Here is a 22,288-nt window from a genome sequence, read left to right on the forward strand (position 1 = left end):
AAGACCTTTTCAGGCAGGAGAACACTTGTCAAAATGTGAAGCCTTGAGTACTCATGGAGTGAAATGAGGAAAAGATCAAAATCACCACTCATACTCCAATAAAAAAAATACCAATTACAAGAGGTTGGGATGTTGCTTGTCAAAAAGAGATCAGTAAGGTGTGAATCAAATACTGAATGCTCAAGAACTGAGTTATGCTTGTGATGCACTACTGAAATATATTTGGAAAAGCAGCCACAAGAAAACTGGTATTTTTAGTAACTTGGAGCAATTTCTGGAGCACTTTTGTAATGAGACATGAACCGATGAAACAATGCAGGTACATGGGAAGGTCACGGTTCATTTCTTAACTGAAAGGGTCTGGAGCAGTAGAGATGAAAGGGAGTTGTTACCACATGGGAAAGTCAGAGATGCTGATTATAGAGATATGCTATAATCGGGGGAGGGTGAGAAACACGAGTACTTGAGAGGCCATTTTGAAGCGTTTGGTGCTGGAAGGAGGACAAAGACACCTGCCTTTGAGGAAGCACTGTAATGCTATAATCTCAAGGGGCGTGCCTGTGTAATGTGGGCCTGGAGAAGCATTGCATGTGGACCTCTTGCAAGACTGGCAGGACACCAATGAGACAGCATTTGGTAGCCCAGTCATGTTCGTTAACTCTGCGCCTCCTCTGCGTGCAGGAAGGGAAGGTGCAGCCTGCCACCCCCAGCCTGCCATTAAACCCTCCAGCTGCACCGGGTCCCCATGGCTGCAGCCAGCGGGCGGCCAGGCAGCGTTTCACTCTTGGTGGGACCAGGGGCCAGCAGGCTCAAGTGGCAACAGGCCTTAACACAGGTGCAAAGCAAGGTGCCCAACACTCTCCTGCAAGCAGCTTCAGTTTCCATGTACCAGACCCCGCAGCCAAAACACCGGACTCCCAGCACCACACCCAGCTCCCAGAAGGCCAAGGCAGTACTGGGAGTTTACTCAAGGCGTCCCTTGAGGCGTCATTTACAGTTGCTCTTAGTAGCTCATTAAGTGAACTGCAGAAGGCGCAATGGGTGAAAGAGGTAAACACTGGGGAGCCGGGCAGCAGGCAGGCACAGACATGGGTCCCACTGGAGCACTGGCAGGCGGTGCAAAGGCAGGCCACGGAAATAATACTTGAGAGCTTTGCGCCCCTTGCTGGGCAGTGGGCTGGGCTGCTCGGGGGCTTCCACCAACCGTATCCCCTTCCCCTCAGCGCAGGCCCGAGGAGGCCGGGGAGGGAAGTACTAGCCGCCGCTGGGGCAGGGGCGGGGGCAGGCAGGAGGAGCTGGAGGCCCGCGGAGAGGGGTGTTTCCCTTTCAGCCGGGAGGCCGCAGGAGAGGTTGAGGGTGCCCATTCCCTGCATGACGACAGGGCCCTGCACGGGAGCGGGCTGCGGCGGGCCTGCGCCCGGGCGGCTGCCGGCAGCACGGCGGGGCGGGAGGGCGGCCGCGGAGGCGGGCTCAGCACCACAGCCCAGCGCCTTCCTGACAGGAGCGGGGCGGCGGGGAGGCCTGAGCGCGGGGAGCGCCAAGCACCTGCCCGCGGAGGGGGGGAAGGGGGTCAAGATAAAACTTTGGGCTGCAAGGAGATGCAGCCGCCGAGAGGAGATGCCCATCTGTGGTGACAAGAGTGACTAGAACGGAGAAGCGGGAGAGGGTTGTAAGTGCGTTGCTGACAGGAACTGTGGACGCAGCAGAGGAAACTGTTTAGTATGGTTGAGCCCAGGTGCAGTACGTTATGTACTTGTATAGAAGCTGGTACTATGTGGTGGTGCTGCACAAACACCAGGGTCGGACCCCGAAACGACAGCCAGTGTGCTGCATTGTTGTGAGGAGCTGTGGTCAGTGCATGTGGGTGTCCCGCAACTCTGAGGGAGGATGATACTGTATGTGGATATACATGTCCATGTATATTACTGTATTTATGGGCATTTGAGCACACATATCTTACTAAAATAAAGGATACAAAGAAAAACTGTAAAACTATTCCAGCACTGCTGGTAGTGAGCTCAGTCACACCTTGCTTGGAAGCAAGATGGCGGCTGTAGTTATGGGCTGCATCTTTTCACTTGAACAGGTAACATGTATGTTTAATTCCTGGTAGATTCTTAGATAGGACTGAAAGAGTGTTAACCTACTGTTGTCAATTACAGTTACTTCTCAGGACTTTTTGGATGAGTTGTGAATAGAAATATTTTTTTTCCAGCAGAATGAGTGCCACATCAGCCCAGAGTTGTGCTTTGCCACCATTGCTTGGGCCTGAACGAGAGGATGAAGAACACTCTGAGACACACATGTCTGTTTTGTGGTATGCAGGGCAGCTGGCAATTACTTACTATGATACAGAAGATTGCTCAGTCTACTTCATGCCTGACATACCTGATAACGAAGACCTCAGGCTACTGCAAAAAGTAATTGAGGAAGTTAATCCTCAATGCATAGTGACCAGTGCAAAACAGGACCAGAACATTGCCAAATTCCTGACCAACCTAACAGCTAGTGCTAGTGATAAAGATACAGGAAAACCAGAAATTGTCCTGTTTCCCAACATAGATTTTGGCCTAGAAGTCAGCAAGCAACGGATCCTATCTAGACAATTTCCATTTATCCCATTTCATATGACTGCAACAGAGAAAATTCTCTACTTGTCCTCAGTCATCCCTTTTGAGAGTCCACTCATGATACGAGCCCTCGGGGGACTCCTTAAGTTTCTAGACAGGAGAAGGATTGGAGTTGAGCTCGAAGAAAGCACTACTGCAGTTCCTATATTGGCCTTTAAAAAGTTTGTGCTGTCAGATACTGTGAATATGGACCAAGATACTTACAGTGTCCTGCAGATATTTAAAAGTGATATCCATCCTTCTGTGTACAAACTGTCCAGTGGATTAAAAGAAGGATTCAGTTTATATGGAATTTTAAATCATTGCAGGTGCAAATGGGGAGAAAAACTGCTGAGGCAGTGGCTCACACGACCTACTCGGAACTTGGCAGAGCTGAACAAACGTCTAGATGTTATCCACTACTTCCTGCTGGCTCAGAACCATGAAACAGTTCTCACTCTTCAAGGCTGCCTCAAGAATATTAAAAACGTGCCTCTTATTCTAAAAAGAATGACTCTTTCCCACACAAAAGTTAGTGACTGGCAAGCACTCTATAAGACAGCATGCAGTGCAGTGTGCCTTAGAGACACATGTCGTTCTCTGCCCAACACTATTGAACTCTTTCAGACTATTTCACGTGTCTTCACTGATGATCTCCACTACATTGCTAGTCTAATCAGCAAAGTGGTGGACTTTGAAGGCAGCATCTCAGAGAACCGCTTCACTGTTAAACCCAATGTGGACCCTACCATTGACGCGAAGAAACGAAAGCTGATGGGACTGTCAGACTTCCTTACAGAAGTGGCACGAAAAGAATTGGAGACCTTGGACAATCATATCCCCTCCTGTTGTGTGATCTACATTCCTTTGATTGGGTTTCTTCTCTCCATTCCACGGCTACCAACTATGGTGGATAAGAGTGACTTTGAAATTGAAGGCTTGGACTTCATGTTCTTGTCAGAGGATAAACTGCACTACAGAAGTGATAGGACTAAGGAGCTAGACAGACTGCTCGGTGACTTGCACTGTGAGATCAGAGACCAGGAAACACTTATTATGCATCAGCTGCAGACAAAGATTTTGGAAAAGTCTGAAGTCCTTAACAGTGTGATTGAGTATACTGCACACCTAGATGTGCTACTAGCTCTGGCAGTGATGGCTCGGGAGAACGCCTACTGCCGGCCACGCTTTACTCACCGCCATGGTTTTCACATCAAGGATGGAAGACATCCACTCATGGAACTATGTGCAAAGACTTTTGTGGCCAATCCTGCAAACAGTGGCGAGGCTACAAGACGAATAAAGATCATCACAGGGCCCAACTCATCTGGAAAGAGCATCTACTTAAAACAAGTAGGTCTCATAGTATTTATGGCTCTAATCGGCAGTTATGTCCCTGCAGCAGAGGCAGAGATTGGCATAATTGATGGGATTTACACAAGAATTCACAGCAGGGAGTCAGTTTCTGTAGGGCTTTCCACTTTCATGATTGATCTTAACCAGGTTGCCAAGGCAGTAAACAATGCCACAGAGAGGTCCCTGGTACTTATTGATGAGTTTGGTAAAGGGACCAACACGCTGGATGGCCTGGCCCTCCTGGCTGCTGTCCTTAGGCACTGGATCAGTCAAGGAACACAGTGTCCACAGGTCTTTGTCTCCACTAATTTTCACAGTCTAATGCAGCTAGAACTCCTGCCTGACACACCTCTTCTGGAGTACCTGACCATGGAGACCCACCAAGATGGAGCTGAGTTGGTATTTTTCTACCAGATCAAACCAGGCTTGTCCACTGTTAGTCATGCTGCCAACATTGCTGCACTGGCAGGAATGCCAGCCAAAATTATTGAAAGAGGAGTAGAAGTGTCAGAACTGATTCGTAATGGAAAAGCTATCAAACGTATTGATCATCCTTCAAAAGGAGATCAGATGGAAAAATGCAAGTCTGTTGTGGAAAAGTTTCTTCACCTAGACCTTGATGATCCCCATGTGGACTTACAAGAGTTCATGTGTAACGAGGTGCTGGCTTCTGCAGCCTCAGTCCTGTAACATGGGCATGTGTAAATGCATGGATGACATTGTATCTACCATGTTCAGCAGGAGAGTTTGGTAATTTAAAGAACAATGACTGACGCTACCTTTAGCTTGTAACAAACTCTCTATAGTTACATCCTTTCTTCTTGTTGTTTAAAATAAGTACTGTAGTTACATATCTCTGCAATGGGTGAATGGTGGGAAAGCAGGAAGACAGAGAATTTAAGAACCTCTTCCAGCTGTTGGGTCACCCAGTTTTCTGCCCCTGTTGTTAGATCTTCAGATTAAAAAAATATGGTAAAAAAAATCACAAAAAACATTTCTGCTGGTCTCATAAGACTGTGAAAGCAAAGTGTTTATTGTTTTGTATTGTGCCAAAGGGATAGCTGCAGCCATTTTAGGATCAGCATCAAAGATTCCAACTAGGTGTGTGCCTCAGACTCCTATATCAGCAAGTAACAGTTGTCACAATAAAAACCACTGATGTAGAGGCTGATAAACAGAAAAACAAAGGGATTTAATGAGCTCTACAGCTTTTCTTATACCAGCATTTCTGTGCAAAATGCCAGAGTCCCAGGAGTTTTTATAAAAAGAATGCTGGAGGTCAGAACCAGTGAGGACTGATAAACAGAAGTGCTTTGGTTTTACTGAGAATCACCCTCTTCTTGTAAGGTTCTATACGGTACAACTATGTATCTATGCCATATGGGTACAAATAAAGCAAAATTACAAATCTAGGAAACCAAAAACTATACTAGGAATGTAAGACAGAAATTCACATTTTATATTCTATTTCCCAGTATTGAGTAAAACTTAACATTAAAGGAATAATACCAGAAGGGGAGGATTCCCTTTAACTTCTCTTGACATGCAGAGGATCTTTACTGAGCGCAGTATCTGATGTATGCATATGCAACAAAAATTAACAAATTAATGAAGAGACATGATATCTAAGTACTGTAGAAGTAATAATCATTCCTGCAGTAAGATAAATGCCTGAGATTCCTTATCTAAGTAAGACAGAGGAGACATTAGATAGCTTATTATCTGACTGCCAAACTTGCTGTAACTGCTTACAGTACGGCCTATAAAAGACATCAGCAGATACACTAAATCTCTCTTCAGCCACATTTGATTTCAAGAAGGCAAAAAAATTAATGTCATATAAATTGAGAGAAAATTTACATGAGAAAAAAGTAACTACATTCAAAATTATCAGTATTAAACATCTTATGTGGTATGTCTAGCTGAAGGTAGCAAAAAGATGAACATGAGTGCACATCAAAAAGATCTGAATTCGGAGACTGCTTTGGGTTTGATTCAGTGTGGAATTTCCTCCTTCATGATGAAGGAATTTTTATTAAAAAATAAGTACCTTATGTTATTTTTATATGAAACTAGGATAGTGGCAAAAGTTTAACACAATTTACATTAAAAAATACAGGAATAAATTCCTGAACCATGCAGTTACTGCTGTTTCCTGTGCAATCATAACAACGCTGTCTACAAAATAAGATCTAGCACCTTGATGATGTTACCATTGAAGCTGAATGGTAACAGTGAATCAGGCCTTGTACAACACTTGCAGGTGTTATAAATACAAATGGACTTTTCTCACTAATATATTCTTTTATTAATTATACATACAACATTCTAAAGATATACTGTACTCCTTATTAATTAAGCAGATGCCATCAGAGCAATTTTGCTGTCAGTCATCTTCTACTTACAAAATCCACTTCACAGTATTTGCAGTTCGGACTGCACTATCAAAGGATCTCCAAATGTCACACAGCATTTATCAAGCGTGCCTCACAATATGTCCTGAAATAAACAGCAGTCTGGACGAATGAAAAACAGAGGTTGTGACTGACAGCAGGCCAGTGAGGGAAGCAGGAATAGAAATGTTACCTTCAAGTGCAAAACTCCAATTGCTTCTTTCATTGTGTTTCATTAGGTTCTTTGTACAGAAGACAGTGATACTAACCCAAGATTCTTATCATTCAAAGAACCGTGGAAATAGGTAAACATGTGCAAGTAAATTATATCCCTTTGTCTCCTTCCACAAGGACACCTAGAGGCACAATACACCTCCTTATTTTGGGCAAGTTTTCAGTGGCCCCTTTGATCACAGAATTGTCCAACTAAGCATGAAGAATAAGTTGCTCTCACTTATGAATAGGTAAGTAAGTTCTTTAATCTGAGAAGCTGAATGGGGTACAGTAACCCTTTATTTCACATTTTTATCCTTTATTAATGTCTGTTTCCAAGTTTTTTGCATTTACCATTTTTAGCTTAATGCTGTATCTTCAAAGTGGAAAGCTGATTTCTTGAGATACTTACTAATTTTGAATTCTCAGATTCTTTGCTTTGTAAATATTTGAGAAAGTTATTAATCTTTTCAGAATACACACATTTCAAAAATGCCTGTAGCTATACCAAGGTTTGAAAAACAGTTTTGGTTTTTTTCCCCAAAAGATAACTTTGGTGAAATTTAGATATCATTATGAGGAGACTGGCTTAACAGAGTATTGCTTCAAATAAGGAAACTTACATTGAAAAAAATTATTGTTATAAAGCTATAGCAGTGAACTACGCTCAACTACTTCAGTTCTATTTGCTCTTTTATATGCTTTCTCATGTAATCTTCATCTACTCCCCCTTGTTTTTCATGCTGTTCTATGATCTGAAAATGCAATTAGACATTATATTAAAATGTACTACAAAATACCGATTCCTTTTATGTTTCATGGTTTTAATTGTTTTCAGTAAATGCATGAAACTATCTCACTAAATGCAATAAACCAAAAAATTATAATAAAGACCAGTGCTTATGCCCAACAGTGGATTGACAGAGAAAAAATTATAGATTTTTAATATATAGCATCTTTCTATACTGTGTAAAGTGTATCTTTAGACTACCCTATGCATTATCCAGCCTTATGGAGGACTAAGGAAGATGATTTGGAATGACATTGACCTGGTTCTGTCAGCAGCAGTGAATATCAGTACACAGAAAGTATGCATCCTAGCTAATAGTTCATACAAGGCAGATAAATGTAAACAAAACAACCAGCCAAAAAACAACTGAAAAAAAGAATGGCAAAACCCCCACACTGATTGTCTCAGATGTTTTAACCAAAGAATTAAATTACTAAGCAGTTGATATTCTAGAACAGCTGTGGATTTTTAAAATAAGTGTTTAAAACCCATCTGTTAATACAAGCAAAAGCTTATGTGAGCTTACAAATGTAATAGCTATAATGTACCACCTGCAACCTGTGAACAAGTCCTTATTTCTGTTTTAGAGCAAGTATGTGTGCACTTGAAGTTTCTTGATGTATTGCAAATCCCACTGCCTTCTTCCAACTGATTTTACATATTGCTACTTAATTAAAATGTGACCCTTCAGCATTTTTTAGAGTTATTTCTAATGAAGTTTTAAAGTATTTTTCTTTAATGCTTACTATGAAGAGAAAAAGAACCCACCTTAAAATATTTATATTATGCACTTTGATTCTTATTTTAAAATAATTTTTTTTCTGAAAATTATTTTCCTGGTCAATGTTAAAGGATCACATAAAATATTCTATACAATGTCAGCAACAAATATTTATGGAGATATACCTTATGTTAAATAATACAATATTACTGTTATGAAATAAAAAAACTAGATAGAGTAGTATTGCTTCTATATATTTATTATCACAATTATAACCTACTTTTATATATTTGTATATTTTGTTTTAAAAGCTAATAATAGGCAAGAATTAACTGTCTGCAAGACAGAATATAGATGTGTTTCATCACTACTCTGAAATTCACCAAATCATACTCAATAAAGGGAATTGACAGTCTGCCTGTTATTCATAATCCAAATATAAATATCGCTGTTTATTTGCCTATTTTCTCCTATACAGCAACAAAACAAAACTATCCAAACAAACAGCATGCATATAATCTACACTCTAATAATAATTCTGTAATTTTGAACAAGTACTTTCACCCTTTGGTCCTGCATAGTTTCACACAAAAAAGCACACCATGGTACTACTGTACTAAGAATATCAAGAGTGGTAATTTAAATTACTGTACAGGACTATTGTTTATATGGCAGAATGTACTGATTATTTTTTCTTAAAAACATCAGTATTTTAAAGTCTTACCTCTTCAGCTATAAAGTAGAAAATATGATGCTATAGCACAGGCAACTCCTTTGTTTGTCTCCAGATTAAACTTTCTTCTAGATTGCTGCTGAGCTATGTGAAATGCGAGCTCACCTGCTTACGTAACTGTGTTGATTTTGACAACTTCATGAAGGTCAGATGTGGTTTAAAAGCTCTTCCTTCTCCTGCCAAGATGCCCTTTTCTTGAAATATCTTCTTAATACTCTCTAAAGAGGGGGGGGGGGAGGGGAAGGGGAATTCACGTCACAAAGATATTACATGATAGAATGCTTAAAAATGTACTTTCAATTGTAATAAGAGTCACAGCCACTCCACATGGAAGAAACAAGATGAGTACTAAAAGGCAGAGAGATTTCTAGTTAAATTCAAAGGCACACAGTATTTCCTGTGGAAATAGTCTTACATTTGCAGTTAATATGGGTCACAAATTTAGCTTTACTAGAATAATGGCTGTTAGTAAGCTGTCCACGCTGTCTGCTTTTGCTAACAAAATAGGAGGAACTTAACATTAGAACTGTTCAGGTTTTACTCTTACTGGAAGTTTTGGAAACTTCAGGAAAACTCTGAGTTTGAAACAGTATTGTCTCTCTTCAAAAATCACTATTCTATGGTGAGTTCTATTATCAGTATTTGGGTAATCTTCCACTCAGACCAAAGGAAATCTGAAATTGAAAGCTCTAAATTCTGGCACTGGATTTACATGGCGGAATTAGAGAACATACCAGGTACGCTGATGATTCTTGTTTGGTTTTTTAAGCTTCACTGTTGCCTTTCAAGCTAATTTCCTATTTTTAAATGTACAATTTTATCTGCCTACAGTCCACGCCAAAGCAACTCTACTACACTGACCTGGTTTACTGTTTCCCAACTCATGTGCCCAATGTAATGTTTCATTTCTCAGAAATAAATTTCAGTATGACTTAGAAATTGTAGTCCATGTTTCTTTTAGCTGAAATACTTTAAATGAAAAAAATCTGTTATAATTGTTTTTTAAACAGTTTAGATAAAATTGTTAAAACCTGTGGCAAAGATAATACCAGTAAGTAGGGTATTTCTATTACTGAAAACCAGAAAAACTGCAAAAAATATTTTTTTCCTTTGCAAACACAACTTCCAATTTTTCACTAGTTGTAGTCTAGCTGACTCATACTAACCTTGAATGAAAATTAAAAAGGGGTGTGGGTGTGTGTGTGTGTGTGTGTGTGATCAATCCCATTACATTAATTTAATCAACCCTTACAATAACGATGGATTTGCATTTAAGTGTATCATCTCTTGGCTTGATAGTTCAACTGTAACACAAAGATCAAGTGCTTTATTCTCCCACCTGGAAGAAAACTTTACACTGGGAAACAAACAGCATAGCTGGCTGAAAAAAAAAAATAATAGGGAAGTCCCAAGGAAGAGAAATACAAGCATATAAAGCTGGCTAGTATAAGTGCCAGTTCATGCTCCTGTAACATGTCATTCCAGAGTCCTTACTCTTACCATTTTTTTTCTCTAGTAACTATTTAAGTGAGCTACTTTGAAATCACACTTAAGAAGAGATTTTACAAGTTTATGAATTACTTTGCAACAGAAAAGTCCTAGAAGAAGCTCAGAGTATTCACTTGAGACCTGAAGATCAAAATTCACTTCTCTTTCTCTGCTGCATATGATTTATAACCTTAGGCTCCACAGTATATCCAAAAGTTGGGATTTTGAAAAAAGCCAAGGCAATCAAAGACCCAACTGCCATCTCTTAAACAGGCCCACTTGAAAATTCTCTTTCAGCCTTCACTCCCCACATACAAGGTGCTGGTGCACTTTTCAAAAAAAGAATTAGTTCAGTCTTTTATTCTAACTCACAGGATAGCGAAAGGACAACCAGATTAAAACTTTTCTGAAGCATTTACACAATGGTAATAGGAGTCATATTATTATGGCAGATGCTGAAAATAACCTACCACAGTGCCTGAAGTGAGACCACCAGAGGTCATCTGGTCCAAGCTCCCTGCTCAAGCAGGACTACAGCTGGTTGCCCAGGACTATGTCTGGATGGGTTTTGCATATCTCCAAGGATGGAGACTCTGCCACCTCTCTGGGCAACCTATGCCAGTGCTTGGTCATGCTCACAGTTAAAAAGTGTTTCTTGATGTTCAGAGGGACCCTCCTTTGTTTCAGTTTGTGCCCACTGATGTATATACAAGCATAACTGTTACATGGATCTGTAGATGCATGCACCTGAATCTACACAACTATGTATCCAGATCTATAGACCTACTATATATATATATATATAGCTATGTATCTATACTATATATATATATATATAGCTATGTATCTATACACAAGTACAGCTTACCTACTTGTATTATTTTAAATTGTGTCTGTGGGAAATATTTCTAAATTTTCATTGAATCCCCACTAAGCTCTTGTGCAGCTGTGTGCAGAAACGCTGCTGAACAACAGATTAGCATATCAAAACAGAGGACTACAAATAAACGTTTGCTGCTTCTTCAAACTGAGATATGGAAGTTCACCTTAAATCATTTAGTTAAAGTGTGCATGTTATTTCCATGCATCCAATGGCCTGCTTATTTTCTAATGTTGGTAAGCTAATAAAATGTAACATTTATTTAAAACTGAAATTATCTGCAACAAAGTCATTTTCTGGTTCCTGTGTTTGATTCTCTGAACTGCATCATTTGGGCACTCACTGACTTTGGTGTTCCAGCAAAGGCTTAGTCTTATCAGAATCAGGTTTATGCTAACCTGTGATATTCTGACTTGGTCTTGTGGACTGCACTCCTTTTTCTCCCCTAAAATTCTTTGTGCCATCATGCTTATGCCAAGCAGCGTCTTATCTCCCACCCTACAATTAAGATCTGTGCTGGTGAAGATCTGCACCGCAGAGGGTGCCCTCCTAACTCCAGTAAGAGCTTAGTGTCAGAGCAGTGGTTTGCCAACGTGCATCTGATCACAGGACTTAAAATTCAGCGTTCTTAACAGGGCAGGCTGATCATACGACACTATAAATGTGTCTTTATTAAACATCACAGGCTCAAGAGATTGGCCACAGATAGCCCCAGTTTTGTACTATTTTACACTTAAGGAAAGTGTGATATTTTATTGGTTAAGGTGATTTATGAACATAATTAGCACAATGTTTCCTTCTTCAAAGATAATAAAAATAGAAAGATGTCTAAGTAGATGAAGCGGGGGGGGGGAGGGGCGGGGCGGGGCGGGCAGGAACAAAGGGAAATGTTTTCCTGAGAGCACAGGAAGGTTAAAAGATAATGTAATGGTATTAATATCCATGCAGCTCTTTGAAGTGGCCACAAGAAGGGTTTTAAAAGAAATGGGGAAGGAAGCAGAGATGCTGTGGGCAAGGGAAAGTTCCAAGCTTATAGGACAGCATGAAAGTGGATTTGAAGACTTAGCAAATAAACAAAGGTTAAAGTTTATGACAGGCATTGCATGAATGGAAAGAAATTAGAGGCCAGTGACAAGAATTGTAGACACACAATGCCCATGGGCCTTAACAAACAAGGATCTGCCATCTTTCTTCCAGACATCAACATTACTAACTAGACTGAAAAATAAAACAAGTTCTGCGTTTTCCCTTATTAGTCTCAGGCTGACCAATGTTTGCAGTGTCAAAGTATACCCCAGAAAAGTAAAGGCTATTTTTACAAGCTCAGTGACTTCCTGGAACAAATTTCTGAACAGCTTTCAGACCATCTTTCATGCAATTTGAATTTCTCTGCAATACCACTTTGTACCTTATTTTTATAATGTCAAAGTTACTGAATGTCATCTGCCTCTCTTACACTAGATGCGGCTGAATCCATTAGACAACTGTTTCCCCATAATTAGACTTGAAATGTGATATATGAAACTTACTTAGAACCACTATATACTGGAAAGGCTCAAAAATTCAACTGCTAGATCAATACAGAATGATTCATAGAAAAAATTGCATTGAGCCATATTCTGTAATAAACATGGCCATCTTCTCTTCCAAGATCTCATTAGATATGTAAAACTGCTATTTATGTACAATTTCTTCTAGTCTATTGATTTCTGCTTGTCTCTAAACCATGTTCCCCCAAGTAAACGGTTTAGCATCTAGAAACAGTATTCTGTCTCTATTGAAAAAAAATTTTTACTTTACACTTGGGACTGAAGAAAAGCCAACAATAGACAATTTACAGTTATAACTATCATGTAAGCCATGTTTAAATTTTTAAATTATTAGCTAGTTTTTTAGGAGTATTCTTTTGGCTATCAGCAGAAGTTTAAGGCTTACAAAGAAGCTCTTCTGGTCATTCTTCCTTTCCTGATAGCACTGAGAATAATGCATTTGCAAAGCCTTACAAGACCTAATTTCCAAGCAAATTAAGAACTCAAAGCCATCTTGTTTCAGATGTGGTGTTTATCACGACCTCAACTATATGTCACCAGAGGTGAGCGCCACACATCAAAAAAATATTTTCGATATCGTGTTATGCTTGGAATATATAATCAATGGCTGTATCAAGCACCAAACTCTATCATCCTACAATTAAGACCACTATGAAGGACAGTATCAGCCTGAGGAGTTTCCCTGGCTGCTGCCTGACAAAATCCACCGACTCCTGAACACCTCAGCAATCTCCAATCTGTGATGAAAAAATGGTGGCTAAACCAGGGTCAGTCACTACTTATGTGCTGGTGAGTTTTATCTCCCAGATGTAAGGAAAGGAAAGGCAAGGCCTTGCTTCTCACCTCTCCATATGAAAAGAGGCTATTTGTTCTCCATTCCTCTGCAAATAGTCAGCTTTACACTGTGCCAAAAGGTAAACTACAGTCAATCCAGTTTCCCAATGGTTCTTCCACTCTACTTAGTTATATATTACTTAGGCTTTTCTACAGTGAGTTGTTACTGTACCATACCACTATCACATTTCAGTGAGATGTATGGTTATTTCAAACACGTATCGGCAGTATGCCTGGGTTGTTCTGTTTCTCTCCATCACCATACACATAGATAGAAGAAAGACGTGCTCATTCACAAAGTAGGATCCAAGGAGCAGCCGGACCAAGCAATCTTCACTTTGTGTACAGACACCAATACGTAAGTCTTACAAGTCAAACAATGATAAAGTGAAGGATCAAAGTGGTAGACTGAAATGGAAACTTAGGTAGGACTTCCTGGTAAAACTCCTCGGTTCTTTTACTAGCTTTAATCCATTTCAATACTACCTAGAAGTTTGTCAAGGTCACAGGAAGAAGTGGGTGAGATTACCTTCTTTTAAACAACAAAAATGATATCTTATTGATTCATTTTAATGACATATTTATCAAAGTTATTGTTATTCAGCATTTGGCAGCACAATATGAAGAAGAAAGTAAATTAAAATCTAAAAGCATTTGCTGTCCTTGCTGTCAGAGAACGATGCTTCACATTTTTAGTATTAAGGAACAAATGTGGAGATCGCTAATGGGTGTTTTAGAGGAATGAAGGCAATGAACATAGTGAACCGCATGCCTAATTTCGTTATTTACATAATACAGCAGTGTTCAGTGGCCTTTAACCAGATCATTGCATGTGTTCTGTACAGACAGTTGTTAACAAAACCACCTCATAATAAATGATCAAAAAGAAATTAAATGGCAGATTCAGAGCCACATATGCACATAGTTAAGCGTGTTTTATATATTTCACATACGCATCTACAGTGAGAATAAAAACTATAACATCAAGATGCAAAGACAAAATACTGTGACAAACTGAAGATGTTTCAGACTCACTACTAATTGAATAAATTACTTGCTACAGTTTAAAACTTTGCTTATGTTATAACATAATATATATGCATAAACATTATGCAGCCCTTTCCCAGTCATTAGCTGTTGCAGAGCAAGAGATGAAAAAAGATTGGCTGTTTGCACCTCACTATTGATACTATGTATGGGAAATGAGAATTCATGCCTATAGCCATCTCCTAGAGTCTTACCGGACATTGACATTAGGATACATGGCAGAAACATTTGGAGTCAGTGTGGAATTCACAGATCAGGAGCTTTCAAGATTTATTGCATTAACTACACAACAGCAAACTAGGGATCACCTGGTTTGTAAATGCCAAAATCCTCCCATAAGATTTATTTTCTTTTTGCCTTACAAACAGACCTCTACTTATTCCCGCTACCCCAACTTCCTTTCTATTAAACCTTAATTCTTTCCCTTGTACCTGTTCTCTCTGTACCTTGCTGAAAATGCCATTATACAGCCAAATCACTTAGCAAATTGAAAAGATTCTTTCTGACTCCTTCCACACAGCTGATCAAAATTATCTGCTTGAAGAGTAGCAGAGTCAAAGGGCAGGAGAGGTACTCCAGTACAGTGCTCCAAAGCCAGGCCTCTGTCCCAGCCTATTGCTCTTGCATATTACTTTAGCCTCTTCTACTCATCACATGACACACAAAAAAGGTGACCTAAGAGATCTGGCAACAGCACAGCATTTAATATTCCCATGCAACTAATAAAATGTTAATCTCCAGAGCAAACTATATTAAATAGCTATTATCTATTGGAAGTGCAAACTTATAATGCTAACTGGTGTTATACCAGACCGTAATAGTGACTGTTCATCTTCACTAAAATGCTTGCCCCTGTTGTCAGCATTTTTCTAGTTAAGGGGCCTATAACAAAGAAAATTGTCATGTAGCACAAAGCTGAACTGGAAAATTTTGCATGCAGAAAACTTCATAGTATCAAAAGGCATAAACAACGCTCAGGTCTATTGGAATCAGTCCTTCAGGAAAGTAAGTACTATCAGCATATAGATGTCTTGGCTCTTATAATGAAATCAACTAAAGAATTTTTTTCTGCTGGTTATATTCATCACACAATATAGCAGAACATTGACACTTTCAGCTTCGGAACACATTTCTCTTCTTGCTGTGCACAAGTTTCTGTACAGGCCAGCAAAATCATGCTACACGCATTAGTAGGAACTGTAACTAACTAATGGCACATGGACTAGAAGAAAATCAAACATTAGAGCAGTACATTTTCAGTGCAACTGTTATGGATTTGAACTAGCAGCTTTTTTGTTCACTTTGTACAAATCAGTTGTTTTATTAGCAAAATACAGCAGTTTTGAGTTCTCAGGTTTTTCCATCATGTGAAACGACCCAAGAATAACTGACAAGAGGCAAAATTAATTTATCTTAGCTTCAGCCATCTGGAACTAAAGTGAACTAAATTAATTGAATTAAACTATTTCCCTAGGCTCTCTGAAGTCAGGGCAATGCAACTCACCCTAAAATAGATTCTAAATGTGTGGTTTCATAATCTTTAAAGAAGCTCATAAACCATTACCCTTGCCAAAACTGTTCCTCCCCAGACCCATGCCTGCCACTGCTCCTTATCTTTTGTGCTGTCGTGTACCTATAAACTACACTGGCAAACTAAATAGGTTAAAAATTAGCTGGAAAAGGTAAATATGTTAATTTAACCACAGCTGACTTCACCATGTGGCTGCACAAATCCCCAGCACAACAAAAGGGGCTGGACTGCTTTGTTATGGTGGCAATGCCAGCTTACACTTAAGTAAGGCCATAACCTAGAGAAGAAGATGAGCAGTATGACTCGCTTTCCATTTCTCTCTCTCTAGTACAGACTGTTAGGAAAATCAATTTAGTGATATTAGACTAAATGTCATTTATATGAAATTAAAGGAAATGACTAGTTAGGTGTACTACATGTCTTTCTAGTGCAGTCCTAACTGCATTAAAATATTTACCCCAACAAATCAACATTTCTTAAAAACAAAGGACCAAAAGCAAATGAAATAGTTATCTGCATAAACGGAAGACTAACTTTTTTGTTCATGAAATACAAGCTCCCCCTCATGGTCAGACCATAAAACCAAAATCTGCAAATCCTGCAGCTAAAAATCAGGATTCACTTATCTACTTCTATCAGTATTTGTAATGTAAACATCAAAATTAAAATCGAAGTCAAATAATTCATTACCTTTTCAGAATTAACTGAAATTATTAATTTATTATATATACTTAAAATATTCTGTGGTGTAGCAAAGCACAAGAAATGAAGAGTTTTTTAAAAATCACTGTGAGTGTCTATGTCACTTTCAGCTCAGGATTTCTAAAAAGACTTGGACAAAAAGTGATTAAAAAACTCCTCTAACTTCTGTCATAACAGTTTAGCACTATTCCTTGTACATAATTATATGATGCTCGTGTTTTGTAATGGATTATTAGGAAATAACTAACAAATTGCAACAAAATGAAGATCCATATTAGCTCTGCTTTTCCTGAACTTCTGTCTCTGGCAAACTTACATTTATATTGGTCTTAGCAGACGTGCACTGACCATTATAATACTGTACCACATTCAGATGCTTTTGATATCAAACAAATTCCCATATAATTTGCAGAACTAAATGGGCTCTTACAAGAAGCTAATTTAATTTCATATATTTCCTATTGCTTGTGTCATCAGTATTTCTCCTTCAACATTCATGCGGAATGTAACACATGAAGTCAAAATTCACCTTACAGCATAGCAGAAACCAAACAATCTTGAAGCAGCAAAACAGTAATTCTGTCATAAACTTAGATCTTCTAAAAAAAAAAAATCAGACCAGCTACAGAAGTGATATCTACTGTTCAATGGACAACAGAATGATTAACATTCTGAAGGCAATACTGTACATTTTTTTTCTTTCTGCAAGTTTCAGCTTTAAAACAGCAGTTTTCCAGGGAGACTAGTTGTATGACAGGCAAACTTGTGACACTTAATTTCTGTCAAACATATATAACCTCACAGCAGTATACAGGAAGAGCTGATAGAAATTTTCACACAGATCCTGACAACAGCAGCCCAGCAGAAAAGAGTTTCTAGTATTTTCTCTTGCAGCTGTCTCTCTAAAATTGCATATTCAGGATACTATCCACAGAGCAGGAATACAAGACATAATTTTGACATACTGCCTGTTCTGAATTAATATATGAAATGTATTACAGAAAATAAACTCACTTTTCTGCTAATATGGTTCTTTACATTGTGTCAAATGCAGCCCAGAAAGTACTACATGGTCTTCTCCCTAAAATGCAACACCTTTAGTAGGAAGTTTGGCCCTTACGGGACTGTCTGCTAATGTTTTGTAAAAACTCTATGCAGACTAAACTGTGTTGCAATTAACCCTGTAAATGTACTCTTCTGTTAAAGGAATTATACATGTAATACACTTTGGGGAGGGGGGAAAATCCTATCAGCTCTCTTGTTTACCTCATCAGTTCTGAAGAGCTCACATGGATTTTTTTGTTTAATATTAATTTTGTATTCTAAATTGCACTGCCCTGAAGGTCATCTGTATAATAAGAAATTCTCTGGTTTTAACAGATTACTTTCTTACTTTCTTTGCAATTTAATCTAATGAAGACATACATAGAAACCATTTAATGTACTCATTTTCTTCCTACTCATACCTGGCCTTTCCACTAGTTTAATATGTAACTAAGCTAATTTTTGAAATAAACTTGTATAATTTTCAGTGTTGCATAATTACAGACTTAAAATCTTTATTTCTGGCACAAGCATCAATACAAAAATTGAATTTGCTTTCATGAATTATAGGTTTCTTGTTATGAAATAATATAGCACTTAAGGCACAAAAAGATACTCTGAAATTAGCAGCAACTGAGAAGTTACAATTATGACAGTCACTAGGATATGGTAAAATAGTATATCCTGAAGTCAAACCCATTAAACATCTTCAGTTATTTCACCATTTTCCTCCGGTTATATTCAGCTCCCTACCCTGTTTCTGAACTAAATCCTAACAAAACAATCATCGCTGTGTAAGTCTATAGAGACTGAACCACAGGCGTAAGGCCAAGAAATGATGCATTGGGTTGGCAAAACCAAACACTGAAATAGGAAATTTTTTTACTAAGCAGCAGTGGTAAGTGAAAATAGTAACATACAGTCGTAGTTCTAACATAAGCAAGGAATGCTCACCGGTGAGTGTCAGTAGTTATGCTTTATAAAGAAAACATAGTTTTGCTTGTTTGCTAAATGTGCCTGTATTATGAGTTTGTCTACTACGAAGGACTGTCAAACTGAAAAACAAAGGTCAAAATCTGATCTCATCTCTGCTCATCTAATTCTGATCAAAACCTGGTTCACTAGTCTAAGATGTGTAGAAAATTACTCACACCAAACTTCTTTATTTCCTATAGTTAAAACATACTTGGCTCTTCATGTCTAGCAACTTCAGTTATTTTGGAGTTCTTAACTATAAACTTCTCAAAATCAAAAGTTACTGTCACTAACAGAAACCATCAATCTCCTTTTACAAGAGTTTATTCTCAGTTTGTAAAATAGCATACATACAATATTCTGTCACCTTTAAAAGAAATCTAAAGACAAACTCAAGAGACAAGAATGAGGAAGCATATTGTCCAAAGGACTGAAGAAATACTTGGTAGATGCGGTCTTTGAAATAATTATGGGATTATTTGACAACCAAAGCCTCTCTGGAACTATAATTACTGTTCAATTTCTACCATACTGGATATTAGAAATACTTCTGCATTGAGCACTGTTTAAAATAATAAAGCATTGCCAAATAACAGCATAAGCAATTGGGTAAGCTGAAAAGCTCAGTCTTCTACTCAACCTTTCTTTAGAATGTAAGTTAAAAAATACTAAATATTTTCTAAAGGTACTTCAGAAATTAAACTAACGAAAGTGCTAGAGAAAGCACTGTATTAATAAAGACTTCTTCCATTTTTTCTCTATACTGGAATGCAAAGAGGTAGCGTGACAGAAGCAGTCTTCACTGCTCGGCAAAATGTCCTATATGGGTTATTGCACTATTAAAAAATGGTGTGACCTCAGATTCCTCAGAGCACAAAAGATAATTCATCAATACTCAAAAAGTCTTTTAAAGAATCTTTCCAAGGAATAGTTGGAATTGCTGAGATAGTTTTAAAGGACACCAATGAATTACAGACAGTACTGTTCTCTGAGAATTTTTATTTAATATCTGTAAACAACATAGTTTAAGTATAGACTCATAAGACAGATAAAAACTCCCTCTACCTTGTTTTGGTTTAGGCACTGACTGCTGTTTCTCAGCTAGTATTTATACTCCTTTTGATTTATATATTCCTACTGACTTGAACTGTATCTTTGGGTGCATTTTATCTGACTGGCAAAGGAAGTGGCCTTAGCTCCACTGTTAAGATAGGACTGAGAGTTTCGCTCTGGAACTGAACATACATGTACACATGTATAATAGCATGTACCTGCCACATCTTTCAGTAACTTCCTAATTGCTAAGGGAAGACAACACTGAACAAGCCAGAGACGTGCTTACACTGCTCAAAAAAAATAATAAAAATTCAGGCTAAAGCAGCGTAGATTCAAATTCCATTATTCTGGCAGATGAGTCATGTCCTTCTCCTGAATTCCCCTTATCCTCCATGGGTGCAGAGAAACTCCAGACTTAATACATATATGCAACTGTATGTATAAAGTACAGATAAATATACCTATATATACACCTATATATATATATATATATGTACGTATGTATGTATGCACTTACACATGTGGGAGTGGAATGTTAAGAGTTAATTCACTGAGATTTAAGACTGATACATATAACATACAGGAAACAGAAAAATTAAAAGTCTCCCCAGACCATGCATGAGGAAGGAACATCACTGCCTTTCAGTGCTCTACTCAGCATGAACACAAATGACAGAACTACGTAACTTTGCATCAAAGATACAGTTCTTAAAGTCAGTAAGTTTGAATACACAAATTGAAAGGGGTATAAATATCAGCTGAGAAACAGCAGACAGTACCTGGACCAAAACAACATAGAATGGAGTCTTTATATCCATCTACAAACCTGCACTTCATTTTTTACATAGACTAAATACAAAGATATCTGAGAACAGTACTGTCTGTCATTCATTAATACCCTTTTGAACTATGCTGGGAAATTCATTATGTAGCCTTTGAAGTTGTTAAAAGTAAACTAACATTGACTAAATTAGCACCAACTTATCTTTGTGCTCCATTCTCATCTAGGTTGTCAAAAAGTCTTTAAAGCACTTAAACTAGATTGACAAGTTGTACCTGCTATTTCTGTAAGTAAAGTTGTATGATCATTTTCTGCCAACTTCACAAATCCAACTTCATTTTTGAAGTGATCAATTCCTTGAAAAGACAAATCCACGGTTTTTCCTTTCAGGAGATCTTCTACAAAATCCTTGCTGTCTGAAAGAGCCCCAACTGCTCTGTCAAGAGGAAATAAAGTATCTATGTGAAAGTGACATATATTAATAATTTTTACATTGCTATTATTCTTTATATCCAAAAATATCAAAGTTTTATTAGTATCTAAATTTATTATTTACTGAGGTAATTTTGCACTACTTCCTAATCAATGCAGATAGTATTATTACTACAATTTTGTAAAGGTAAACTGGTTCATACACCTTGCTGTAAAACCACAGAAATAATAAGGCAGACCTAGCAGCAGGTGTAACTACTCACAAGAATTTATTTAAGCCTGCAGGATGACTAGATATTAAGATGACAGTGTCTCTGTAACTTTGTGCATCCCCTTTAAAGAAGATGCTTACTTGGAAGCTTTTGGTTTTCCATTCTTAAAATAATTATTTTTTTTAATCTTCTGATAGCTCAACTGAACACACTAATATTCTGCTGCATTCAAAGTTACTAAAGATTGTTACTGAATATTATAAACAGAGGTTAGTGACATTATATATATATAAATTATAACGATATGGAAATTACTATTAAGCTCACTGAGAACTGTTATTAAAAGCACTATCTAAATTGGTGCTTACTTTATTTAAGAGTTAAGTAGCATGCACACATAATCTACATGTAACAAGCATGGATCAAGCCTGGTAATCTTTTAATAATTTTAATTAGCCATATTATGCGTATGTACTATTACATGAAATGTATTTCTTTTGACCTGCGCTTGAATTGATTCACGTGCTAAACAGAAATATAAATATCCTTAGTGTCTTCTAAAAGATCTCTCACATGTTTATAGTTTTAAGCACTATTCAACAAAACTGAATTTAAACTTTTCACTAAACCAATGCTAACTCTGCAAACGCTAGATGGCAGTAACAGGTTAAGAACACCCAAGAGAGTTTATTTTACTTTATCTGTCCTAGCTGGATGAAAGCCATCACTGTGATTTCTAACCTAGGCTAAATTATATTCTTTAAGCCTCTACAATTACAGAAAATTCTACACACGTTTCCACTGTGTTTAACAAAATGGACTCTTGATGAGATCTATGCATTTAATTGAAGCCTAGGTCAGGTTAAGAAAGACGTTGATTACATGACAAAATACCCTTCATTGATAATAGTCCTCTCCCATACTTTCTTATAGGGCTTTAA

At 37.9% G+C, this 22,288-nt stretch overlaps 2 protein-coding genes across 2 annotated transcripts in view; one reads left to right on the plus strand and one right to left on the minus strand.

Moving 5' to 3' along the window:
- AKAP7 (A-kinase anchoring protein 7) overlaps positions 1–22,288 on the minus strand; it is an 87,153-nt gene that overhangs the window by 51,230 nt on the left and 13,635 nt on the right. The window contains 2 exon segments of the mRNA XM_055714262.1: positions 8,921–9,033; positions 20,979–21,139. Coding sequence (XP_055570237.1) covers positions 8,921–9,033; positions 20,979–21,139 — 274 coding nt within the window.
- Positions 1,650–5,574, plus strand: MSH5 (mutS homolog 5). Its single transcript, XM_014282925.3, has one exon. The coding sequence runs from the start codon at positions 2,220–2,222 to the stop codon at positions 4,653–4,655; it is 2,436 nt and encodes an 811-aa protein (XP_014138400.2). The 5' UTR covers positions 1,650–2,219; the 3' UTR covers positions 4,656–5,574.

This window comes from Falco cherrug, chromosome 6 (assembly GCF_023634085.1).
Source record: "Falco cherrug isolate bFalChe1 chromosome 6, bFalChe1.pri, whole genome shotgun sequence".
Lineage (NCBI taxonomy): Eukaryota > Metazoa > Chordata > Aves > Falconiformes > Falconidae > Falco > Falco cherrug.